The 23,394-nt window shown below is 45.1% G+C and overlaps 1 protein-coding gene across 1 annotated transcript; it reads right to left on the bottom strand.

The window, feature by feature from the left end:
* Positions 1 to 10,216: 10,216 nt before the first annotated feature.
* Positions 10,217 to 11,164, bottom strand: LOC123363159 (olfactory receptor 52E4-like). Its single transcript, XM_045004050.1, has 2 exons — positions 10,460 to 11,164; positions 10,217 to 10,369 (listed from the first exon to the last, which is right to left on the bottom strand). The coding sequence occupies exons 1-2, from the start codon at positions 11,162 to 11,164 to the stop codon at positions 10,217 to 10,219; spliced, it is 858 nt and encodes a 285-aa protein (XP_044859985.1).
* Between the last annotated feature and the right edge of the window lie 12,230 nt (positions 11,165 to 23,394).

Here is a 23,394-nt window from a genome sequence, read left to right as displayed (position 1 = left end):
CCTTTGGTCTGACCCGGTACGGCCGTTCTTACGTTCTTATGTTCTTATCTTGCACTTACACAGCTATAAACAGACAGGGACACACCCAGCTGCATGTACATGAAAGCTTTCACTAGCCAGCCATGAAACTACAATAGAGAGGCTCCAGCCAGCTCCCCCTGGCTCCCCAGCCTATGACCCAAGAGCTGTACCGTCTTGCCCTGGCCAAAAGCGTGACCAGTATTAGTTTATTTCCCAGCCTGCCCCTCCCTCAATGTGGAGAGGACAATACATCAGCCTGAGCAGATTTCCCTTTTACATTTCAAACAACATCCTGTAGTAAGTAAAAAAATATACAACAGATTCATTAATTACAGTAAGATCAGTTGTTTAAATTATTATAAGTAATAGTGTAAAGAACAAATTTGAAATCACAAACTAAGTTCTATACACTAGACAGGCTTTGAATCAAACAGTGTGTCACCCTGATGGTACAAACAATCCACCAATCTTCCATGCACAGGCTAGAAATCCCTTTAGCCTGGGACCACAGCCCCAGTTCAGTCCCAGGTTCTAATGTCTTTGGTGTTGAGTTGTTTTGGGAGTGAGGCCAAGTGATGATGTCGCTTCCACATTTTATAGCTTCTGCCATGTGGAAGGAGCTTCATTTTCCCAAGCAAAAGCCATCAGCACAGTTAGTGGAAAAGTAGAGACACAAGATGGAGTCCAGAGTCACAGGAGCTGGTCACATGCCCGTGCATCCTTTCAGAACTTTAGGAACAAAAATGATATATGCATACAGTTAGGGTAATCATAGTCAGCAAATCATAATTTTCTATTGACATCTTACATGACATATTTTAAATACATTGTAAAAATCACATCATAATCATATCACCGTGGTAAATATGGGGCTGCCAGGGTGTTGCTTTGGGGACAGAATGTCACACCTCCCCCCGTGGTTCACTGCAGGAAAGTTTGTGAAAATCATAGGCAACCATTTATAGTCCATTCCGTCACATCATCAGTTCTTTGCCTTTGTTTCCTAGGACTTCTACCCACACAATTGCAAAGAGACAATCCTGCAAGATTTGCTATTTCCTCTAATTCTTACACAATTTTATATCAGTCCAGCTGGTGTTGTTTCTTTTTCTGCCTCAATGGCCTATAACATATTAAATGGATATATAAATCACTGTATATATAGTGGACTTTTTCCACGGGCATAACCCTGGGTTGGGAAGCAGCTTCAGTGAGGGCTGGACAACATGCAAAGTGCCCTTACATCCTTACCTCATCAGACCTCTCTGTGCAAAGTGCTGTGACTTCTACCAGCAGCTCTTTCATGGCCTCTTTCTGTGTCTTACCAGCCCAGAGAATTTCCTCCTCCTCTCTGTCAGGTGGGTCATTAGCATTTTCACAGACAACAATTTACTCAGTCCGATCTACATCCTCTCTTAAAGCTGTGGGAAGAGGTAGATATTCTGGAAGGGTAGAGATAGAGTCCAGAGTGACCTACACTATTTGGAAGATTGGTCCAGAAGTAATCTGATGAGGTTCAGCAAGGATAAGTGCAGAATCCTGAAATTAGAATGGAAGACTCCCATGCACTGCTCGAGGCTGGGGACAGAGCGGCTAAGCAGTATTTCTGCAGAAAAGGATCTGGGAATTACAGGATATGAGAAGCTGGATATGAGTCAGCAGTGTGTCCTTGTTACTGAGAAGGCTACTGGTATATTGGGCTGCATTAGTTGGAGCATTGCCAGCAGATCAAGGGAAGTGATTATTCCCCTCTAAATATAGAATATCAGGGTTGGAAGGTGTGACGTTATTGATATAATCTGGGACCATATAGAACATGGTTGCAACCAAGGTCCTGTAGTGGCACCACATCTTATGGAAAAGTGGGTCATATGAGGTGTCTAAGACCAGGTTATGGGTTGCTGGTTATGATTATGCTGTCTGGGTGCATGTGTCATTTTTAGTTGAAGTTATGAATATTGGCTCTGTACTGTCAGTACTTCAAACTTGTGCTGTGCTTCTGGGAGACATCCCAGACATGCTGGTGTTAGCTCTGCCTAGCCTGCTTGATGGCCCATTAAGGACCATCAGCTATACAATTGACCCATTGAGAGAAGGCAGATACGCCTTGTAACTCAGCAAAGTATGCAGGGACTTGCCCATGTGACTCCAGACTCCATTTTGCTGTAATTTTCCACAGTAAGGACAAAGAGGTTCTTACACCTGGAAAATACTATAAAAGGCTGATGCCTCATCTCCATCTTGTCTTCAATCCTGCTTCTTACCTCTGGAGGAACTTTGCTACAAACTGAAGCTCTGAACAAAGGACTGACTGACCCATCCCAGCTGTCGATGTACTCCAGAGACTTGATTTAAACCTGCAGTTTACTCCATCACTGCTACAAGCCTGAAACTAAGAACTTTGCCATTGCTGTATGTAACTGATTCCATTTAACCAATTCTAACTGTAATCTATATCTTTTTCCTTTTATAAATAAACCTTTCGATTTTAGATTCTAAAGGATTGGCAACAGCGTGATTTGTGGGTAAGATCTGATTTGTATATTGACCTGGGTCTGGGGCTTGATTCTTTGGGATCGAGAGAACATTTTTCTTTTATTGGGGTGTTGATTTTCATAACCATTCATCCCCAGGACGAGTGGGACTGGTGGTGATACTGGAAAACTGGAGTGTCTAAGGGAATTGCTTGTGTGACTTGTGGTGAGCCAGTGGGGTGAAACCAAAGTCCTCTTTGTCTGGCTGGTCTGGTTTGCCTTAGAGGTGGAAAAACCCCAGCCTTGGGCTGTAACTGCCCTGTTTGAGCAATTGGTCCTAAATTGGCACTCTCAGTTGGGTCCTGCCAAAGCTGCATTGTCACAGAAGGGACCTCAGGAGGTCATCTACTCCAACCCCCTGCTTAAAGCAGGGCTAATCCTTAAACAGATTTTTCCCCAGTTCCCTGAATAGCCCCCTCAAGGATTAAACTCACAACCCTGGGTTTAGCAGGCCAATGCTCAAAATACTAAGCTATCTCTCCCCCCCCCCACCCTACCCATTGTCACTTGTGAGGCCACATCTGGAGTATTGTGTCCAGTTTTCAGCCTCCACACTAGAGAAAGGTGTGAACAAATAGGAGAGAGTCCAGCAGACGGCAACAAAAATGATCAGCGAGCTGGGGCACATGACTTATGAGGAGATGCTGAGAGAACTTGGCTTGTTTAGTCTGCAGTAGAAAAGAGTGAGTGGAGATTTGATAGCTGCCTTCAACTACCTGTGTGTGTGTGGGGGGAGGTTCTAAAGAGAATGGAGCTCAGCTGTTCTCAGTGGTGGTAGATGACAGAAGAAGGAGCAATGATCTCAAGTTAGAGTGTGGCACGTCTAGGATGGATATTAGGAAACACCTTTTCACTAGGAGGATGGTGAAGCACTTGAATGGGTTCCCTAGGGAGGTGGTGGAATCACCATTCTTGGATGTTTTTAAGGCCTGTATTGACAAAGCCCTGGCTGGGATGATTTAGTTGGTGTTGGTCCTGCTATGAGCATTGGGTTGAACTAGATACCTCCTGAAGTCATTTCGAACCCTAATTTTCTGTGATTCTATGATTCTAAAGAGACAGTTCATTTTCACAAGCACGCCATAGAGCTGGATTGGGGTACCCTCTGTCACCCCTCTCTCCATCCCCAAGAGGTCAGTTGTGTGACTGCTCCCCTCCAGGAGGCCAGTGACACAGTCCCCTCTCAAAACTTGAGTCACAGGCTGAGTGCCTGGATGCACAGATGCTGAATCAGCCATTCTGTCCTGGGCATCCTCTCCCAAGTGACCAGTGAGGAGACATTCCTGTTCTCCCACTATTCCTTTCCCAGATTCCTCCTCTGCCCTCTTCCCCCAAACGCATACCCCTTGGCTCTCTAGGGTGGGACCTGTCCCCTGTTCAGTTGTGAAGGGCTCACAGCTAACAGACTGGACAGCTGTCTCACTGAGAGGCTCTCCATCCTCTCCCTTCCTGAGGTGCTGTTGCCTTCTGCTGCAGTGTTAAAGGAAGTCTCACCCACCTCCCCAGCGATTTCTAGGAGTCCATCACCCTTCTCTGTTCTCCCCTCTGGGACACATCTTCCTATGCTTCCTAGCAATGGGTATCTCCCTTGTATAACTGTAATCTGGACATATTCTCCCTGACAGGTAATACACACTTCTCACTCCCTGAGGAGACTAGGCCTTCAGATGCAGTGCAGGAGCTGGTCTCAACCACCCCAGCTCTTGGGACCATGCAGCTTCCCCCTGCTGCAGAGGAATCAAGGAGACTCAGTCTCATTCCTTCAGTGGCTCCTGGGATTCTTTCCAATTTCTCCACATCCTTCTTGTAATGTGGGGCCCAAAACAGGACATGGTACAAAGAACATAAGAATGGCCGTATTGGGTAAGACCAAAGGTCCATCTAGCCCAGTATCTGTCTCCGACAGTGGCCAATGCCAGGTGCCCCTGACAGAGGGAGCCTAACAGGTAATAATCAAGTGATCTCTCTTCTGGCATCCATCTCCACCCTCAGTCAGATCTAAATCCTCTCTTAAAGCTGGAGGGAGAGGTAGATATGCTGGGGGGTAGGGATATGGTCCAGAGTGACCTAGAGAAATTGGAGGATTGAGCCAGGAGAAATCTGATGATGTTCAACAAGGAGAAGTACAGAGTCCGGAAATGAGGATGGAAGATTCCCGTGCACCGCTACAGGCTGGGGACAGAGTGGCTAAGTGGTAATTCTGCAGAAAAGGACCTGGGGATTAGAGCGGATGAGAAGCTGGATAGGAGTCAGCAGTGTGACCTTGTTACCGAGAAGGCTACCAGCATAGTGGGCTGTATTAGTTGGTGCATTGCCAGCAGATCGAGGGAAGTGATTATTCCCCTCTAAACTTAAGTCACAGGCTGAGTGCCTGGATGCACAGGTGCTGAATCAGCCATTCTGTCCTGCGCATACTTTCCCAAGTGACCAGTGAGGAGACATTCCTGTAATCCCACTATTCCTTTCCCTGATTCCTCCTCTGCCCCCTCCCCAAAACACATACCCCTTGGCTCTCTAGGGTGGGACCTGTCCGCTGTTCAGTTGTGAAGGTCTCACAGCTAACAGACTGGACAGCTGTCTCACTAAGAGGCGCTACTCCCCCCTCCCTGCTGCAGAGGAATCAAGGAGACTCGGTCTCATTCCTTCAGCAGCTCCTGGGACATTCCCTCTTTCCCTCTGAGGTTCCAGCAGAATGATCCTTGTTGTAGGCAGACACGTTAACAGCCTAAGCGACATGAAAAATGTCATTACCAATTAGCAAAGAATCTTGTGGCACCTTATAGACTAACAGACGTTTTGGAGCATGAGCTTTCGTGGGTGAATACCCACTTCGTCAGACAAAGTGCATCCGAAGAAGCGGGTATTCACCCACGAAAGCTCATGCTGCAAAACGTCTGTTAGTCTATAAGGTCCCACAAGATTCTTTGCTGCTTTTACAGATCCAGACTAACACGGCTACCCCTCTGATACTTGATAACCAATTAGCATATTAATAGGGTTACCATCTACTACCCCAGGAGTAGCCAACCTCTGGCTCCGGATCCACATGCGGCTCTTCAGGAGTTAATAGGCAGCTCCATGTCTAGGCACCAACTCCCAGGCAGGAGCTACAGGCACCAACTATCCAATGTGCTGGGGGGGCTCACTGCTCAACCCCTGGCTCTGCCACAGGATCTGCCCCCACTTCCCCCTTCCTGCCACCTCCCTTGAGACTGCCAGACCCTCGCTCCTCCCCATCCCCAGAGCCTCCTGCATGCCACAAACCAGCTGGGAGCAGAGACAGGGATGATGGGGGAGCGGCTGACGTAATACTGTGTCTCTGTAGCAATGCAAAATTCTGGCTCCTTCTCAGGCTCAGATTGGCCACGCCTGTACTACCCACACTGATAATGCAGCTTCCCAACACATATTTTTATGTGCACTTGAGCCGAAGGCACAAGGATTTTTTGAGTTCCTCTACTAGAAGCTCTGCCATCTGTCCTGGCAATATGTCACCTTCTTCCTCTATACCCTGCTACCTCAGAAACGTCTGCCTCTGTATCTTCCCACCCAAGGTTTTCCCTGCAATTAATGCTAACATCCTTGGTGTGCTTCATGTATGATTGTGTAGAGAATAATTTTACAAACCCAGAATGATAAGTGACAGGTGACTGAGGAGTTTCTGTGCTCAGGGTCGCAGCATTCACATGGCTTCCATGCTGCCTGCTTCCTTCCAGCACAGGGCATTTATTCCTCATGTTGTCAGTGGAATTACAATGATAGCACCTTCGGGACTCTTCTGATTTTACAGGAGATTTGAGTCGAGGATTAGAGGAATGGGGTAAAAGAGAACCCTGCTTTCCAACATAATTATACCCCTTTTCCCGTGGTTTATTCACAACAGATGCTCGAAATCATCTGCTAGAGAAGCCATCTCATCCACAGTTTTCACCCTTTTGTCCCATAGACACTGTTTTACATCATCTGTACATACGTTTAAGAAATACTCCTGAGCAAAACGGTCAAACATTCCTTCAAACCTGTAACACCTTTCATCCTTACAGTTTCCCATCAGATCATTCAGTTTGTTTACTTGTTCCACATTACTCATACCAGCATCCCTCATAAGATTCCTTGTAGTAGCTTTGCAATGGTTCCTCGCCTTCTTGGTCAGTGCAAGACCACTCTGCCTCATTACACCGCTTCGTGTCGCCCACAGTTAGGGAATCAGAGAATCATAGAATCATAGAATATCAGGGTTGGAAGGGACCTCAGGAGGTATCTACTCCAACCCCCTGCTCAAAGCAGGACCAATCCATTTTAGCTGCCCTTTTCTGAACTTTTTCCTATGCCAGTATATCTTTTTTGAGATGAGGAGACCACATCTGTAAAGAGTATTCAAGATGTGGGCGTACCATGGATTTATATAAGGGCAACAAGATATTTTCCATCTTATCCTCTATCCCTTTTTAAATGATTCCTAACATCCTGTTTGCTTTTTTGACTGCCGCTGCACACTGCGTGGACATCTTCAGAGAGCTGTCCACGATGACTCCAATTGTATAATTGGCGTTATTTCTTTCCAATGTGCACTACTTTACATTAAATTTCATTTGCCATTTTGTTGCCCAATCACTTAGTTTTGTGAGATAATTTCAAAGTTCTTCACAGTCTGCTTTGGTCTTAATTATCTTCAGCAGTTTAGTATCATCTGCAAACTTTGCCACCTCACTGTTTACTCCTTTCTCCACATCATTTATGTATAAGTTCAATAGGATTGGTCCGAGGACTGACCCTTGGGGAACACCACTAGTTACTCCTCTCCATTCTGAGAATTTACCATTAATTCCTGCCCTGTGTTCTCTGTCTTTTAACCAGTTCTCAATCCATGAAAGGATCTTCCCTCTTATCCCATGACAACTTAATTTACATAAGAGCCTCTGATGAGGGACCTTGTCAAAGGCCTTCTGGAAATCTAAGTACACTATGTCCACTGAATCCCCCTTGTCCACATGTTTGTTGACCCCTTCAAAGAACTCTATTAGATTAATAAGACACAATTTTCCTTTATACAACCCATGTTGACTTTTGCTCAACAGTTCATGTTCTTCTATGTGTCTGACAATTTTATTCCTTACTATTGTTTCGACTAATTTGCCCGGTACCGACGTTAGACTTACCGGTCTGTGCTTACCGGGATCACCTCTAAAGCCCTTTTTAAATACTGGCATTACATTAACTATCTTCCAGTCGTTGGGTATAGAGGCCGATTTAAAGGACAGGTTACAAACTATACTTAATAGTTCCGCAACTTCACATTTGAGTTATTTCAGAACTCTTGGGTGAATGACATCTGGTCCCGCTGACTTGTTAATGTTGAGTTTATCAATTAATTCCAAAACCTCCTCTTGTGACACTTCAATCTGAGACAGTTCATCAGATTTGACACCTACAAAAGCCAGCTCAGGTTTGGGAATTTCCCTAACATCCTCAGCTGTGAAGACTGAAACAAAATATTCATTTAGTTTCTCCATAATGGCTTTATCATCTTTAAGTGCTCTTTTTGTATCTTGATCATCGAGGGACCCCGTTGGTTGGTTAGCAGGCTTCCTGCTTCTGATGTACTTAAAAAACATTTTGTTATTACCTTTGGAGTTTTTGGCTAGCCGTTCTTCAAACTCCTCTTTGGCTTTTCTTATTACATTTTTTAAAGTTAATTTGGCAGTGTTTATGATCCTTTCTACTTACCATGCTAGGGTTTGACTTCCACTTTTTAAAGGAAGTCTTTTTATCTCTCACTGCTTCTTTTACATGGTTGTTAAGCCACGGTGGCTCTTTTTTAGTTCTTTTACTGTGTTTCTTAATTTGGGGTAGACATTTAAGTTGGGCCTCTATTATCACCAAAAAACCCTGCAATCAGGGGCGGCTCTAGACCCCAGCGCGCCAAGCAGGCGCGTGGGGCGGCCCTTTCCCGGGGGGGCGGCATTTGGTTCCAGTTGAGCTCCCGCAGGCATGCCTGCGGCAGGTCCACCGGAGCCCGGGGCGAGCGGACCTGCCGCAGGCATGACTGCGGCGGGTCCCCTCTTCCCGCGGCTCCGGTTGAGCTCCCGCAGCCCTGGGTCACTGGTAACTCGCTCCCAGGGCAGGTCATTCAGCAGGAATTTTAGATGTACACAGAACACAGACAGGATTGGTTCCCATATGGTTACTGAAAAGCAGTAAAGTGGAACAATTTTCAGCTTGTGTGACTGGAGGATATCTGGATGCATATTATAAGACTGTCCTCCATAAATGAGGAAAAGTTGAGGTGTCTTTATTATTCTTTTGTTCCACTCTTTCTTTCTATGGGGAATTTGCCAATGCAATGAGGGAGCATGGCAGCATGTGTGCAGCAGCGTGTCTGAGTGGCACAGTAAGGGGGGCTGGGGGATGGAGAAGGGGTAGGGTGTTCCGGGGGGGGGCAGTCAAGGGAAAGGGAGCAGGGGGGTTGGATGGGGTGGAGGATTGGGGGGGCAATCATGGGCAGGGAGAAGGGGGGTTTAGATGGGTCAGGGATTCGGGGGGGGGGGCAGTAAGGGGACAGGCAGTGGTTGGTCAGGCATGGGAGTCCCAGGCTTTGTCAGTAGAGAGGTAGGTGGTGGGATCCTAGGGGGGAAGTTTGTGGTGGGTCTCAGGAGGGGGCAGTTGGGGACAAGGAGAAGGGAGGCTTAGATAGTGGGTGGGGTCCTGGGGGGCAGTTAGGATCAGGGGTCCCAGCAGGGGGTGATCAGGGGACAGGGAGCGGGGGGGGTTGAATGGGGTGGGGTTTCTGTGGGGGGCAGTCGGAGGGAGTGGATGGTGGCAGGGTGGAGCTACCCTCCCTCACCGTGGAGTGTCCTTTTTTTAAATGTTAAAATATGGTCCCTACCATCCACAGTGCAGCTCTCCACTCACAGCACATGCTGACACATGAGGTCCTCCTCCTTCCTATCCAGTTGGTAGTGGCCAAGGGAATGCTGGGAAATGTAGTTCTTTCCCTGCTCCAGGGCAGGCTCTATAGGCAGGGAGGTAATCAAGGAACTACAGCTCCCAGAGCCCCCTGTTGGTTGTCAGCTCCCAGGCTGGATCCCTGCTGGCTGCCAACCCTGCAAATGGGCTACCTCAAGCATGTGCTTGCTTTGCTGGTGCCTAGAGCCGCCCCCTGCTGCATCCCACTACACCCCACTCCCCTCCCAGAGCTGAGACAGATCCCAGGAGTGATAATTGGGTCTCTGCACAGAGTTAGCAAGAAAGTAAGAATAAAAATTACAATGTTAACACTAACCAGTGTCCTTAAGTGACTTGCTGTAAGATGTGAGAAGACACTGGTTGTAGAGATGACTGAGACACAGTTGACAAGGGGAGGGGAAGACAGGAGCAAGTGACGGGGCAGGGCCTTGGGGAGAAGAAACACAGCAGGGTCTAGGCTTGAGAGAAGAGATGAGGCAAAATTGCAATTCCAGGGATGCAGCTACCAGCAATTCGAAATGTGGCCACCCAGTGTAATGTGCATAGACTGACTCCCCAGTTCATCACATTGACACAGCACATTAAAGACAGGGAAGGGTTTAATGTCTCTGTCTGTCCAGTAAGTGTCCAGCATCATACACCAGCCAGCTCTGCACAGAGCTCAATCTGAGAGTCAAATCCCATGGAGAAAACATTTAGGCATACTTATGAGTAAAAAGCTGGAGCAGTCTGTCCCGGATCTGTTTGGTCCTCATGCCGTAAATGATGGGGTGTATCATGGGGGGCACCAGCTGGTACACACTGGTAATAAGAATGAGGAAATGTAGTGGCATATTGTCGCCAAACCGCTGCATGAGAGAGGAGAATAAATCTGGGATGTAGAAAGCTGAGATAGCACAAAGATGAGAGATGCAGGTCCCAAAAGTTTTGAGCCGGGCATCCTTTGTGGGGAGGCGGAAGATGGCCCGGAGGACCAGAGTATAGGACACGGCGATAAAAAACACATCCACTCCGATCATAGAGAAAAGATAAAAAAGTCCATAGTAACTATTGATGTGGATGTCAGCGCAGGCCAGTTTCACCAAGGCTATATGCCCACAATAGAAGTGGGGGATGATGTTGGTTCTGCAATATGGGTACCGCCTCACCAGAAAGAGAGAGGGTAATGTGAGTATGCCACTACGCAGCACCACGGCCAAGCCTATCTTGGCCACAGTAGAGTTTGTCAAGGTAGTGGAATATCTCAGAGGATTGCAGATGGCCACGTAGCGATCAAAAGCCATGGCGGCAAGCATTCCAGACTCCATTGTTGAGAATGAATGAATGAAATACATCTGGGTGAAGCAGGCACTGAAACTGATCTCCCTGGAATTGAACCAGAAAATGCTCAGCATTTTTGGTAGGGTGGATGTGGACATGACCAAGTCGGTGACAGCCAGCATGCAGAGGAAATAGAACATGGGCCCATGCAGGCTCGGATCCCTTTTAACGATGAACAGGATGGTGAAGTTCCCCAAGATGGCTATGGCGTACATGGCACAGAAGGGGATGGAGATCCAGACATGGGCTGCCTCTAGGCCAGGAATGCCCAGCAGGATGAAGGTGGAGGGGTTGGTGAAGTCGGTTCTGTTAGAATCTGACATGGTGTAGGGGAGAAAGTGTCCAACTCTGAGGTATAAGGGTGTCTCCTGCATAAACTGTGTATTCCCCTGACTTTCTGTGTGTTCCCAGGATCTCAGATGATGGTCACAGTAGAAATGCCCTACATGGAGAGACAACGTTAATATGAGACACTGCATGCAGTAGTGGAGGCTGTTCTCATGGGAGAAGCAGATTGATCACTCTTCACACACTGAAAAATGACATTTTCATTATTCAGAGAAAATAACTATGAGCAATGACCCTACTAAATCCAATTCCATATTTGTATTGTGCTCCCTGCATTAATAATTCCTACACTTTGTGGTGGGGGAAACTTAAGAGGCACCCGCAGGAAACACAAGTGTGGATACTGGTTATTTATCATTGTTCCTTAAAGCAATGAGAGCCAGTATAGGGAGTCCATACTGAAGGGAGTTCCCCATTCAACCAGTTGCTCGAAATCACAGAGGGGAAAAAAAACAAACTTTTGAGATGACATGTACTGGGAGAAACATCCCAACTAGAACATACCTCAGGGGAAGGACCTGGGCACCATTGATAGCAGCTCAAGAGAAACACCTGCTCATTCCCAGCCGTGGACAAAACAAAAGAATGTTCAGATCCCAAGATATGGGATGGAGCATAACATATTTGGGAATGTGCTCAGTTTTAGTCACCCAGTGTCTATTAAGGATAGAATAGTCTGGGACTCTTTATTTTTCACAAGAGACAAAGATGAGGACATATGATATAGGAGAGGAAAATAAAAAAATGAAACTTATTTACATTCAAATGGACAGTTCCCAACCAGTACTATCGATAGACACTTAGTGCTCCAAGAGGACTAATTTCCTAAAGATGAAGGAAATTGTCAGCAAAACTGATTGAGAGGAAAAATTTAGACAGAAAAATATGAATGAATATTGGTAATTATTTGATAATATTTTATTAGATATCAGAAAACTGACAATTCCACAGTCAACAAAGTGAACAACTTTGGGTAAAAACTCAGTTCAGTGGTAAAGTGAAGGCAATAATTAGAGGGAGGGAAGCAATATGTAACAATGAGGAAAAGGGGAAATAGCTGGCCAGCAATAGAAATCAGAAGTTAGGAAAATTGATAAAGAATGTTAAGACATCTGGGAAAACTCCATGTTTGCAGGGCTATGGATCACAAAAAGGAGGTTATTAATTATATTAAGAACAAATGAAATCCTGGAAAAGATTTACGTCAATTCCTGTGTTATATATAAAGTATTCACAAATAAATGGAAAGAGTTTTGTTTTTATATAAAAGAATTGACAAGGTTAAGAAACAATGGAGAAGCTGGTATGGGATTAGTTAGATATATAAGTAATACCAGTCACCAACAGTATTTAACTGAAACAGATCTTGTCAAATAAACCTGATTTCATCCTATTATGAGAGTACACATTGGTTGATCAAGGGTACACATTTGGTGGATCAAGGGAACGACACTCATGCAACACACCTTGATTTCTCAGAGACCTTTGATTTAATAGTGGAAAATATTGAGTTGGTGAATTGGAGCAGGGGAAGGATTTTACCTCTGCACACGGGATTGGTGAAACAAACTGCATGCAGTTCTGGGGTCCACATTTGAAAAAAGATGTTTAAAACTTGGAGACCATGCAGAGAAGACCCACAGAAATAACTGGAGGATAAGAGTAAATGCTGGATCGTTAGACTTGAAGGTGTATATCTCTTTAACTTATCAAAAAGATGATCAAGCAGAGACTTTAATTTGGAGAAAATCACGGGTAATAATGGGCTCTGTAATCTACCAGACAAAGGCTGAGCAAGACCAAAAGACTGGAAGCTGAAGCGAGGCAAATTCCAGCTTGAAATTAGGGCTAAATATTTAGCAGTGAGGGTGATTAACCATTGTTTGTTTCAGTTTTCACCAAGATGGTTGGTGGTGTTTGGACACCTGAAATAGAGAATGCCAGTGAAAATGGGGTAGATTCATCTACTAAAATAGGGAAAGAACAAGTTAAAAGTCACTTGGGCAAGTTAGATGTCTTCAAGTCACCAGGGCCTGACGAAATGGATCCTATAGTACTCCGAAGGAACTGAGTGAGGAGGGATCTGAGCCATTAATTACTATCTTTGAAAAGTGATGGGAGACAGGGGAGATACCAGAAGACTGGAAAAGAGCACATATAGTGCCTATCTATATACAGGGAAATAAGGGAAACCCAGGCTACTACAGACCAGTTCAGCTTCACTTCTGTACCAGGCAAGATAATGGAGCAAATAATTAAGGAATCAATTTGCAAACATCTAAAAGACAGTAAGGTAATAAATAATAGTCAGCATGGATTCATCAAGAACAAATCGTGTCAAACCAACCTGATAGCTTTCTTTGACAGGGTAACAAGCCCTGTGGATGTGAGGAAGCAGCAGATGTGGTATATGTAGACATTAGTACAGCTTTTGATACAGTCTCGCATGATCTTCTCATTAACAAATTAGAGAAATACAGCCTAGATGGAGCTACTGTAAGGTGTGTGCATAACTGGTTGAAAAAATACTCCCAGAGACTAGTTATCAGTGGTTCACAGTGATGCTGGAAGGGCATAACAAGTGGGGTTCCGCAGGGATCAGTTCTGCGTCTAGTTCTTTCCAATGTCTTCATCAACGATTTAGATCATGGCATAGAGTGTAAACTTGTTAATTTTGTAGATGATACTAAGTTGAGAGGGGTTGCAAGTCTTTAGAGAATCAGATAAACATTCAAACGGATCCGGAAAAACTGGAGAAAAGGATGATTAAGGGTCTTGAAAACACAACCTATGAGGGAAGACTGGAAGATATAGGTTTGTTTTGTCTGAATAAGAGAAGACTGAGAGGGGAAAGGATATCCGTTTTCAAATACCTAAAAGGTTGTTACAAGGAGATAGAAAAAGTGTTCTCCTTAGCCTCTGAAGAGAAGACAAGAAGCAATGGACTTAAATTGCAGCAATGTTGGTTTAGGTTTGACATTAGGAAAAATGTTTCAAAAAAAGGCAAATACTATGTTTTGTTATATTAGCAGAAATATAACATGCAAGTCATAGTACATCATAGTATTCCTCTACTCCATGTGGTCTAGGTGGTAGTTGGAGAAATGTGTCAAATTTTGCTCACCGAGGTATAGAAAGGATGTAGAGTATTTGGAAAGAATCCATAGACAAGTAACAAATGTTATGCAAGGGATGGAATACAAACTGTATGAGCAAACCTAAGAAACCAGGATGTTTACTTGGAAAAGAGGAGATTACTTGGGGACATGATAAGTGGTCTTCAAACACTTGAAAGGCTGCCATAAAAAGGTGGAGAAAAGTTATTCTATCTTACCATAGAGGGGCAGGACAAGAGTCAATGGGGTAAAATTCCAGCCTAGCAGATTTAAATTAAATTTCAGGAAAATCTTCAAACTTTAACTACAGGAGGCCAATGGAACAGACTTCCAGGGAAGTCATGGAAGCTCCATCTGTTGAGGTTTTCCAAAGTTGTGTGAATGGCCATCAGTCTTAGATGTCTAAGACAAAACAAATCCTGCATCTTGTCAGGGGGATAGACTAGCTATACTTTGCATTCCGTTATAACTCTATGGCTCCATCATTCTATGATGTAAAATCCTAGTGTAGACCGGACCTTAGTCACGCACACGTCTTTTGGCTCAATTCAGATGTAACTGAGTGAAATTTAATGGGCCTGTGTTTTACAACAGGTTAGACTGGATGATCAAATGGTCCCTTCTGATCTTAAACCCTATGGATCTATTGATAAAGAAAGTAGATCAGGCATTTAAATTTAATGTTTCTCATAACATGAACAAGGAAATATTTAGTTAAATTGAAAGTCTGAACATATAACATTGAGAAAAGGTAATTACTTTCATAATTCCTATTTGGCCTGCAGAACTCCTTCTTACCAACATTATTGGAGCGAAGAGCATAGAAGTTTGGGATTCACAAATAGATTGATCATTGTATGTGGTGTTGGTGGCATCACCTGTAGTTAAGGCTGTCTGACACCTTCCATTAGAAGAACTCATTTCCAGTTGCTTATGAATTTGCCAGTTTGTTCTGAAATATCACATGTTGCATATCTATGTCAAGAAGTATTGTTTTTTTTTAAAAAAAACGTTCAGGTATAACAGTTCAGCAGACTTCTTGAGTGAAGCTAGGAGAAATTTGGGGCCTGAGGAAAGCACGGGACATTGTCTCAGTATTTGCCTTGTACTGCACATCTGCTAACATCTTACATCCTGAAGGATTCACTGCGCCACTGAAATGCACCACCTTAGGGCTGGAGTCCATCAGGCAGGATGAGCAGGGGTGTCCAGAAATTAGTGACATTTTGGCCAGTGATTCTTTATCAAACTCATCACTTATGGCAAGGGCTCTGGGATGTGTCATGGTTGTGCAGAGTGGAAAGGACAACAGACTTACTCTCTATCCCTCCACACCCAAGTTTCACAGGGTTTGCCGATCAGGTGAGCGTCTCAGCAAGAGATGGGTACCGGTGAATTCTGAGACAGAAGTGTCCTCCTTAGGAATCCCACTCAGGTATCAATGACCCACACCTCTCTCAAGTCAGCATCTGCAGCAGCATCCCATGCCGAGAGCCGAGAAACGGTGTGCACAGTTTCTAATATAGCTCTGTGTAATCCCAGTGGGGTTCGCTTAGCCTCTAGAGGAGAAGGGAGGAGCTGAGTGTAAACAGGCTGTAGACAAACATCTCTCCATTTCTGTGCTAATTATCCAGCTTTGGGAGTAAACAGCAATTAAGGAACCTTCACAAAGGGAGATGAAAACTCGTGGGTTTTGCGCTGAGTCATAGAGGAACTGGCTGCTCTGTACGCTTGTGTGTCTGTATTTAAAAATTATAGTTGATGAGAAAGAAAATTAGGGATAATGCCTAATTCTCAGGATAGATGGGTAGATAGTAGACAGAGAGATCCGAAGTAAGTTCACTAAGAGGAGACACAAGCACTTAGAGCAAACACATGGGGCTGTCGCTGAGGGATTGGAGATCACTATTTCTCATCAGTAACTATCATTATACTGTGTAGCGGCTTTCATTGATGTGTCTTCAAAACACCTAGCAAAGAAAAGTCACTATGAACATTCCCCATTTCACCGATCTGTAAACTGAGGCACGGGGAGACATGACTTTTCCAAGGTCACACAGACACGGGCTGACAGAACCCAAGTGTCCTGACTTCCCTTCTATAACCACGGTCTCTCTGTCAGTAAGTGACCACATGTCAACAGGAAAATGGACTCCCAGTCTTACAGGGTCTGTTCACTGGGGAAGAGAGGGGCGGGGGGAAGGAATTCCCTGGGGTGCAACCTGGAACTGGGGACCGCCGAGCCCTCTGGCAAACTAGTCTGGGCCCCCTCTCACACTGTGAGGCTGTGACAAGCTGCAATCCTCTCAGGTCTTGCACTTACACAGCTATGCACAGCCAAGGACACACCCAGCTACAGTTACATGAATGATTTCTCTAGCCAGCCATGAACTAACAATACAGAGGCTCCAGCCAGTTCCCCCCAGCTCTCCAGCCTAGGACACAAGAGCTGTACCGTCTTGCCCTGGCCAAAAGCCTGACCAGTATCAGTTTATTTCCCAGTCTGCCCCACCCTTAATGTGGAGAGGACAATACATCAGCCTGAGCAGATTCCCTTTTTACATTTCAGAGAACATTCTGTATTAAGTAAAATAATATCAAACAGATTTATTAATTACAGAAAGATCGATTGTTTACGTGATTATAAGTAGCAGTGTAAAGAACAAAGTTGAAATCTGGGAAATAAACAAAAGCACAATCTAAGTTCTATACACTAGACAGGCTTTGAATCAGTGTGTCATGCTGATGGTACAAGCAATCCACCAATCTTCCATGCAAGGCCAGAATCCCTTCAGCCTGGGACCACAGCCCCAGCTCAGTCCCAGGTTCTAATGTCTTCCGTTTTGAGTTGTTTGGGAAGTGAGGCCAAGTGATGATGTTACTTCCACATTTTATAGTTTCTGCCATGTAGGGGGAGCTTCATTTTTCCAAGCAAAAGCCCCCAGCACAGTCAGTTGAAAAGTACAGGCACAAGATGGAGTCCAGAGTACAGGAGCTGGTCATTGCAAATACAGAAATTAATCAAAAGACTAATCTGCCTTTCTAATACTCACTATACTGAATAGAAGAGAATATTTCAGGAAGCTTGGAGAGCCTGGATATACGTCTGGCCCCTCTTAGATCCAAAGAGAGAACACTCCCCAAAACAAAGAACCTAAAAAAGGCTTCCCTCCACCGAGGTTTGAAAGTATCTTGTCCCCTGATTGGTCCTCTGGTCAGGTGTCCGTCAGGTTCACTGAGCTTGTTAACCCTTTACAGGTAAAAGAGACATTAACCCTTAACTATCTGTTTATGACAAGTCCCCAGCACAGTCAGTGGAAAAGTACAGGCACAAGATGGAGTCCAGAGTAAAGGAGCTGGTCACATGCCCTTCAATGCTTTCAGAACTTTAGGTACAAAAATGATACATGTATACAAATACATCACATATTTTATATACTTTATAAAAAATGACATCATAATCATATCACCAAGGTAAATATGGGGCTTCCAGAGTGTTGTTTTGGGACACAGAATGTCACACTTCTCCCCTTAGTTCACTGCAGGAGTGTTAGTCAGTGGCTGATGCAGAAGCAGTGTGCTCAAGGCTCTCTTTACTTTTTGACCATACAACTCCCAAACATTGTCGTGTTATCCACAGGTGTTCTTCCAAACTTGTATGTACCTGTCAACACTTTGTAGATGAGCATAGTGATATCAGAAGTTGTCTAGGGTACTTTCTGTGTAGTGTTGTTAACCATTGTGTTTTTCCAACGAGTTGTAACTCAGTACATGGATTCATCAATGCCATGAGGTGTTGTGCCTCAGTTTCCTTCTCCAGACAGCAGACCAGGTATATTTCATTTCCCTCCTCTTACAAGCTTTGAGCCTGTGAACAGGTGTTCTCTGGGAAGCAATAGTCATGTGCAGCGTCTTGTTGATTACTTCTAGTATGTCCAAAAGCTTTCTCTCAAAATCATTCCTGCTTCACCTTTTCATAGGTTTACCATTAGTGCAAAATTTTTTTGTCATAAGATTTACCGTTAGCAACTCACTTTCCATCATGATATTTACCAATAAGATCAAATCTTTTATTACAGTTAGGCGTTCCCAGGTATATTTATTACACCACAGTGTGGTTTGTTGAAATTACATTTTGGCTTTCAGCTACTTCCTGAACCTTAACAACTGGTTAGTTAATGGCTTTCCTTACCCCTCAGTGTCCCCTTCAGTAGGGATCTCAGTTCAAGGTCTTCACTGAGAATTTGGTATTCAAGGGTCTGATCATTTCACGATGTAAGTGCACTTTGCATGTTGTCTAGCCCTCACTGAACCTACCTTCCAATCTAGGGTTATGCCCATGGCAAAAGTTCACCCCTCTTGGACTTTCCCTGTGATCCCCACTCCAAGCACTTTTGCTAGAGGGTTGTGACGGTGATCTGTGCTCTATGAGCAAAGCGTTGTGCCTTCTCCCAGCAGCCCTTTCATGGCCTCTTTCTGTGTCTTACCAGCCCAGGGAATTTCTTCCTCCCCTCTGTAAGGAGGGTCATTAGCATTTTCACAGACAACAATTTATTCAGTCAGATCTACATCCTCTCTTAAAGCTGGAGGGGGGAGAGGTAGATATGCTGGGGGGGGGGGGTAGGGATATGGTCCAGAGTGACCTAGAGAAATTGGAGGACTGGGCCAGAAGAAATCTGATGAGGTTCAACAAGGACAAGTACAGAGTCCGGAAATGAGGATGGAAGATTCCCATGCACCTCTACGCGCTGGGGACAGAGTGACTAAACAGTATTTCTGCAGAAAAGGACCTGGAGATTACAGTGGATGAGAAGCTGGATAGGAGTCAGCAGTGTGTCCTTGTTACCGAGAAGGTTACCAGCATATTGGGCTGCATTAGTTGGAGCATTGCCAGCAGATCGAGGGAAGTGATTATTCCCCTCTAACACTACAGAAAGGATGTGAACAAATAGGAGAGAGTCCAGAGGATGGCAACTAAAATGATTAGGGGGCTGGGGGCACATGACTTATGAAGAGAGGCTGAGAGAAGTTGGCTTGTTTAGTCTGAGGTAGAAAAGAATGAGTGGAGATTTGATAGCAGCCTTCAACTATCTGTGTGTGTGTGGGGGGGTGTTCTAAAGAGGATGGAGTTCAGCTGTTCTCAGTGGTGGCGGATGACAGAACAAGGAGCAATGGTCTCAAGTTGCAGTGGGGGAGGTTTAGGTTGGATATTAGGAAACACTATTTCACTAGGAGGGTGGTGAAGCACTGGAATGGGTTCCCTAGGGAGGTGGTGGAATCTCCATCCATAGAGGCTTTTAGGGCCCTGGCTTGACAAAGCCCTGGCTGGGATGATTTAGTTGGTGCTGGCCCTGTTATGAGCATTGGGTTGGACTAGTTACCTCCTGATTTCACTTTGAACCCTAATTTTCTGTGATTCTATGATTCTAAACAGACAGTTCATTTTCACAAGCACGCCATAAAGCTGGATTGGGGTACCCTCTGTCACCCCTCTCTCCATCCCCAAGAGGTCAGTTGTGTGACTGCTCCCCTCCAGGAGGCCAGTGACACAGTCCCCTCTCAAAACTTGAGTCACAGGCTGAGTGCCTGGATGCACATTCCTGTAATCCCACTATTCCTTTTCCAGATTCCCCCTCTGCCCACCTCCGCAAGACACATACCCCTTGGCTCCCTCGGGTGGGATCTGTCCCCTGTTCAGTTGTGAAGGGCTCACAGCTAACAGACTGGACAGCTGTCTCACTGAGAGGCTCTCCAACCCCTCCCTTCCTGAGGTGCTGTTGCCTCCTGCTGCAGTGTTAAAGGAAGTCTCACCCACCTCCCCAGCCATTTCTTGTATTCCATCACCCTTCTCTGTTCTCCCCTCTGGGACACATCTCCCTATGCTTCCTAGCAATGGGTATCTCCCTCGTATAGCTGTAATCTGGACATTTTCTCCATGACAGGTAATACACACTTCTCACTCCCTGAGGAGACTCTGCCTTCAGCTGCAGTGCAGGAGCTGGTCTCAACCACGCCAGCTCTTGGGACCATGCAGCTTCCCCCTGCTGCAGAGAAATCAAGGAGACTGAGGGTACGTCTATACTTACCTGCCGGGTCGACGAGTAGCGTTGAACTTCTCGGAGTTCGATATATCGCGTCTAATCTAGACGTGATAGTTCGAACTCCGAACGCACTCCCGTCGACTCTGGAACTCCACCACCGCAAACGGCGGTGGCGGAATCGATCCCGCGGCGTCTGGACGGGAGAGTACTTCGAACTAAGGTAGTTGCGTACCTTAGTTCGACCCCCTCCCTTAGTGTAGACCAGGCCTCAGTCTCATTCCTTCAGCAGCTCCTGGGACATTCCCTCTTTCCCTCTGAGGTTCCAGCAGAACGGTTTGCTGCTCCAGGACACATGTTACTCTCCCGTCAGTTGGCACCTGGATCCATAAAGGTTCCTCTGGTTCATCTGAGTAAAAGGCCAGAGGCAGTCCCAGTGGCAGTCAGTAAGCAAACCACAAGGGATACTTTTCAATGGTCCTGCAAACACTGGTGGATCACAAGGGATGTTTCACCAACTTCAAAGTGGGATGGCCAGGAAAGGTGCATGACGCTCACATCTTCAGGAACTCTGATCTGTTTTAACAGCTGCCAGAAGGAACTAACTTCCCAGACCAGAAAATAAATGTTGGGATGTTGAAATGCCTATAGTTATCCTTGGGGACCCATTCTACCCCTTCATAGAATCATAGAATCTCAGGGTTGGAAGGGACCTCAGGAGGTCATCTAGTCCAACCCCCTGCTCAAAGCAGGACCAAACCCAACTAAATCATCCCAGCCAGGGCTTTGTCAAGCCTGACCTTAATACAAAATACAAAAGGAGCGCTTAAAGACGATAAAGTCTTTGCGGAGAAACTAAATGGATTCTTTGCTTCAGTCTTCACGGCTGAGGATGTTAGGGAGATTCCCAAACCTGAGCTGGCTTTTGTAGGTGACAAATCTGAGGAACTGTCTCAGATTGCAGTGTCACTAGAGGAGGTTTTGGAATTAATTGATAAACTCAACATTAACAAGTCACCGGGACCAGATGGCATTCACCCAAGAGTTCTGAAAGAACTCAAATGTGAAGTTGCGGAACTATTAACTAAGGTTTGTAACCTGTCCTTTAAATCGGCTTCAGTACCCAATGACTGGAAGTTAGCTAATGTAACGCCAATATTTAAAAAGGGCTCTAGGGGTGATCCCGGCAATTACAGACCGGTAAGTCTAACGTCGGTACCGGGCAAATTAGTTGAAACAATAGTAAAGAATAAAATTGTCAGACATATAGAAAAACATAAACTCTTGAGCAATAGTCAACATGGTTTCTGTAAAGGGAAATCGTGTCTTACTAATCTATTAGAGTTCTTTGAAGGGGTCAACAAACATGTGGACAAGGGGGATCCAGTGGACATAGTGTACTTAGATTTCCAGAAAGCCTTTGACAAGGTCCCTCACCAAAGGCTCTTACGTCAATTAAGCTGTCATGGGATAAAAGGAAAGGTCCTTTCATGGATTGAGAACTGGTTAAAGGATAGGGAACAAAGGGTAGGAATTAATGGTAAATTCGCAGAATGGAGAGGGGTAACTAGTGGTGTTCCCCAAGGGTCAGTCCTAGGACCAATCCTATTCAATTTATTCATAAATGATCTGGAGAAAGGGGTAAACAGTGAGGTGGCAAAGTTTGCAGATGATACTAAACTACTCAAGATAGTTAAGACCAAAGCAGATTGTGAAGAACTTCAAAAAGATCTCACAAAACTAAGTGATTGGGCAACAAAATGGCAAATGAAATTTAATGTGGATAAATGTAAAGTAATGCACATTGGAAAAAATAACCCCAACTATACATACAACATGATGGGGGCTAATTTAGCTACAACGAGTCAGGAAAAAGATCTTGGAGTTATCGTGGATAGTTCTCTGAAGATGTCCACGCAGTGTGCAGAGGCGGTCAAAAAAGCAAACAGGATGTTAGGAATCATTAAAAAGGGGATAGAGAATAAGACTGAGAATATATTATTGCCCTTATATAAATCCATGGTACGCCCACATCTCGAATACTGTGTACAGATGTGGTCTCCTCACCTCAAAAAAGATATTCTAGCACTAGAAAAGGTTCAGAAAAGAGCAACTAAAATGATTAGGGGTTTAGAGAGGGTCCCATATGAGGAAAGATTAAAAAGGCTAGGACTCTTCAGTTTGGAAAAGAGAAGACTAAGGGGGGACATGATAGAGGTATATAAAATCATGAGTGATGTTGAGAAAGTGGATAAGGAAAAGTTATTTACTTATTCCCATAATACAAGAACTAGGGGTCACCAAATGAAATTAATAGGCAGCAGGTTTAAAATAAATAAAAGGAAGTTCTTCTTCACGCAGCGCACAGTCAACTTGTGGAACTCCTTACCTGAGGAGGTTGTGAAGGCTAGGACTATAACAATGTTTAAAAGGGGACTGGATAAATTCATGGTGGCTAAGTCCATAAATGGCTATTAGCCAGGATGGGTAAGAATGGTGTATCTGAGTGTCTGTTGGGGGGGCAGTTTGGCAGTTTGACTGTGTGCTTGATTGTTTGATTGCTTGTTTGACCAGTTTGACCTGGGAGTGCTTTGTTCCAGCTGGGCCTGACTGTTATAAAAAGGCAGTCAGCTGCGAACCAGCTGAGCAGCGAACAGCAGAGAGGCAAACAGAAGGAGTTTGCCTGGGATCCCTCTGAGCAGAGGTACGCTAAGTGCTGCAGTAGGGGGACTGCGCTGGTGAGTATCTGAGTGTCTGTTGGGGGGGCAGTTTGGCAGTTTGACTGTGTGCTTGATTGTTTGATTGCTTGTTTGACCAGTTTGATCTAGGAGTGCTTTGTTCCAGCTGGGCCTGACTGTTATAAAAAGGCAGTCAGCTGCGAACCAGCTGAGCAGCGAACAGCAGAGAGGCAAACAGAAGGAGTTTGCCTGGAGAGAGCTCTTAGAAGGAAGAGGACATGGATGCTGAGCAATCCGCCGTTGTGACCTGCACAGGATGCGCCATGTTCGTCTTCCTTCCACAGGATAGGAGCGACTTTGTCTGTACCAAGTG

The sequence above is a fragment of the Mauremys mutica genome, chromosome 1 (assembly GCF_020497125.1).
Source record: "Mauremys mutica isolate MM-2020 ecotype Southern chromosome 1, ASM2049712v1, whole genome shotgun sequence".
NCBI lineage: Eukaryota > Metazoa > Chordata > Testudines > Geoemydidae > Mauremys > Mauremys mutica.
The sequence above is the reverse complement of the archived record's forward strand: the minus strand, read 5'-3'. Positions and strand labels throughout refer to the sequence as shown.

Bases quoted from the DNA above. Each gene is read 5' to 3' on its own strand.
- LOC123363159 (XM_045004050.1), bottom strand. From the start codon at position 11,164: ATGTCAGATTCTAACAGAACCGACTTCACCAACCCCTCCACCTTCATC. The intron at 10,370-10,459 runs GCCCGGCTCAAA...TCTCTCATGCAG, and splicing joins TCCGCCTCCCCACAAAGGAT to CGGTTTGGCGACAATATGCC.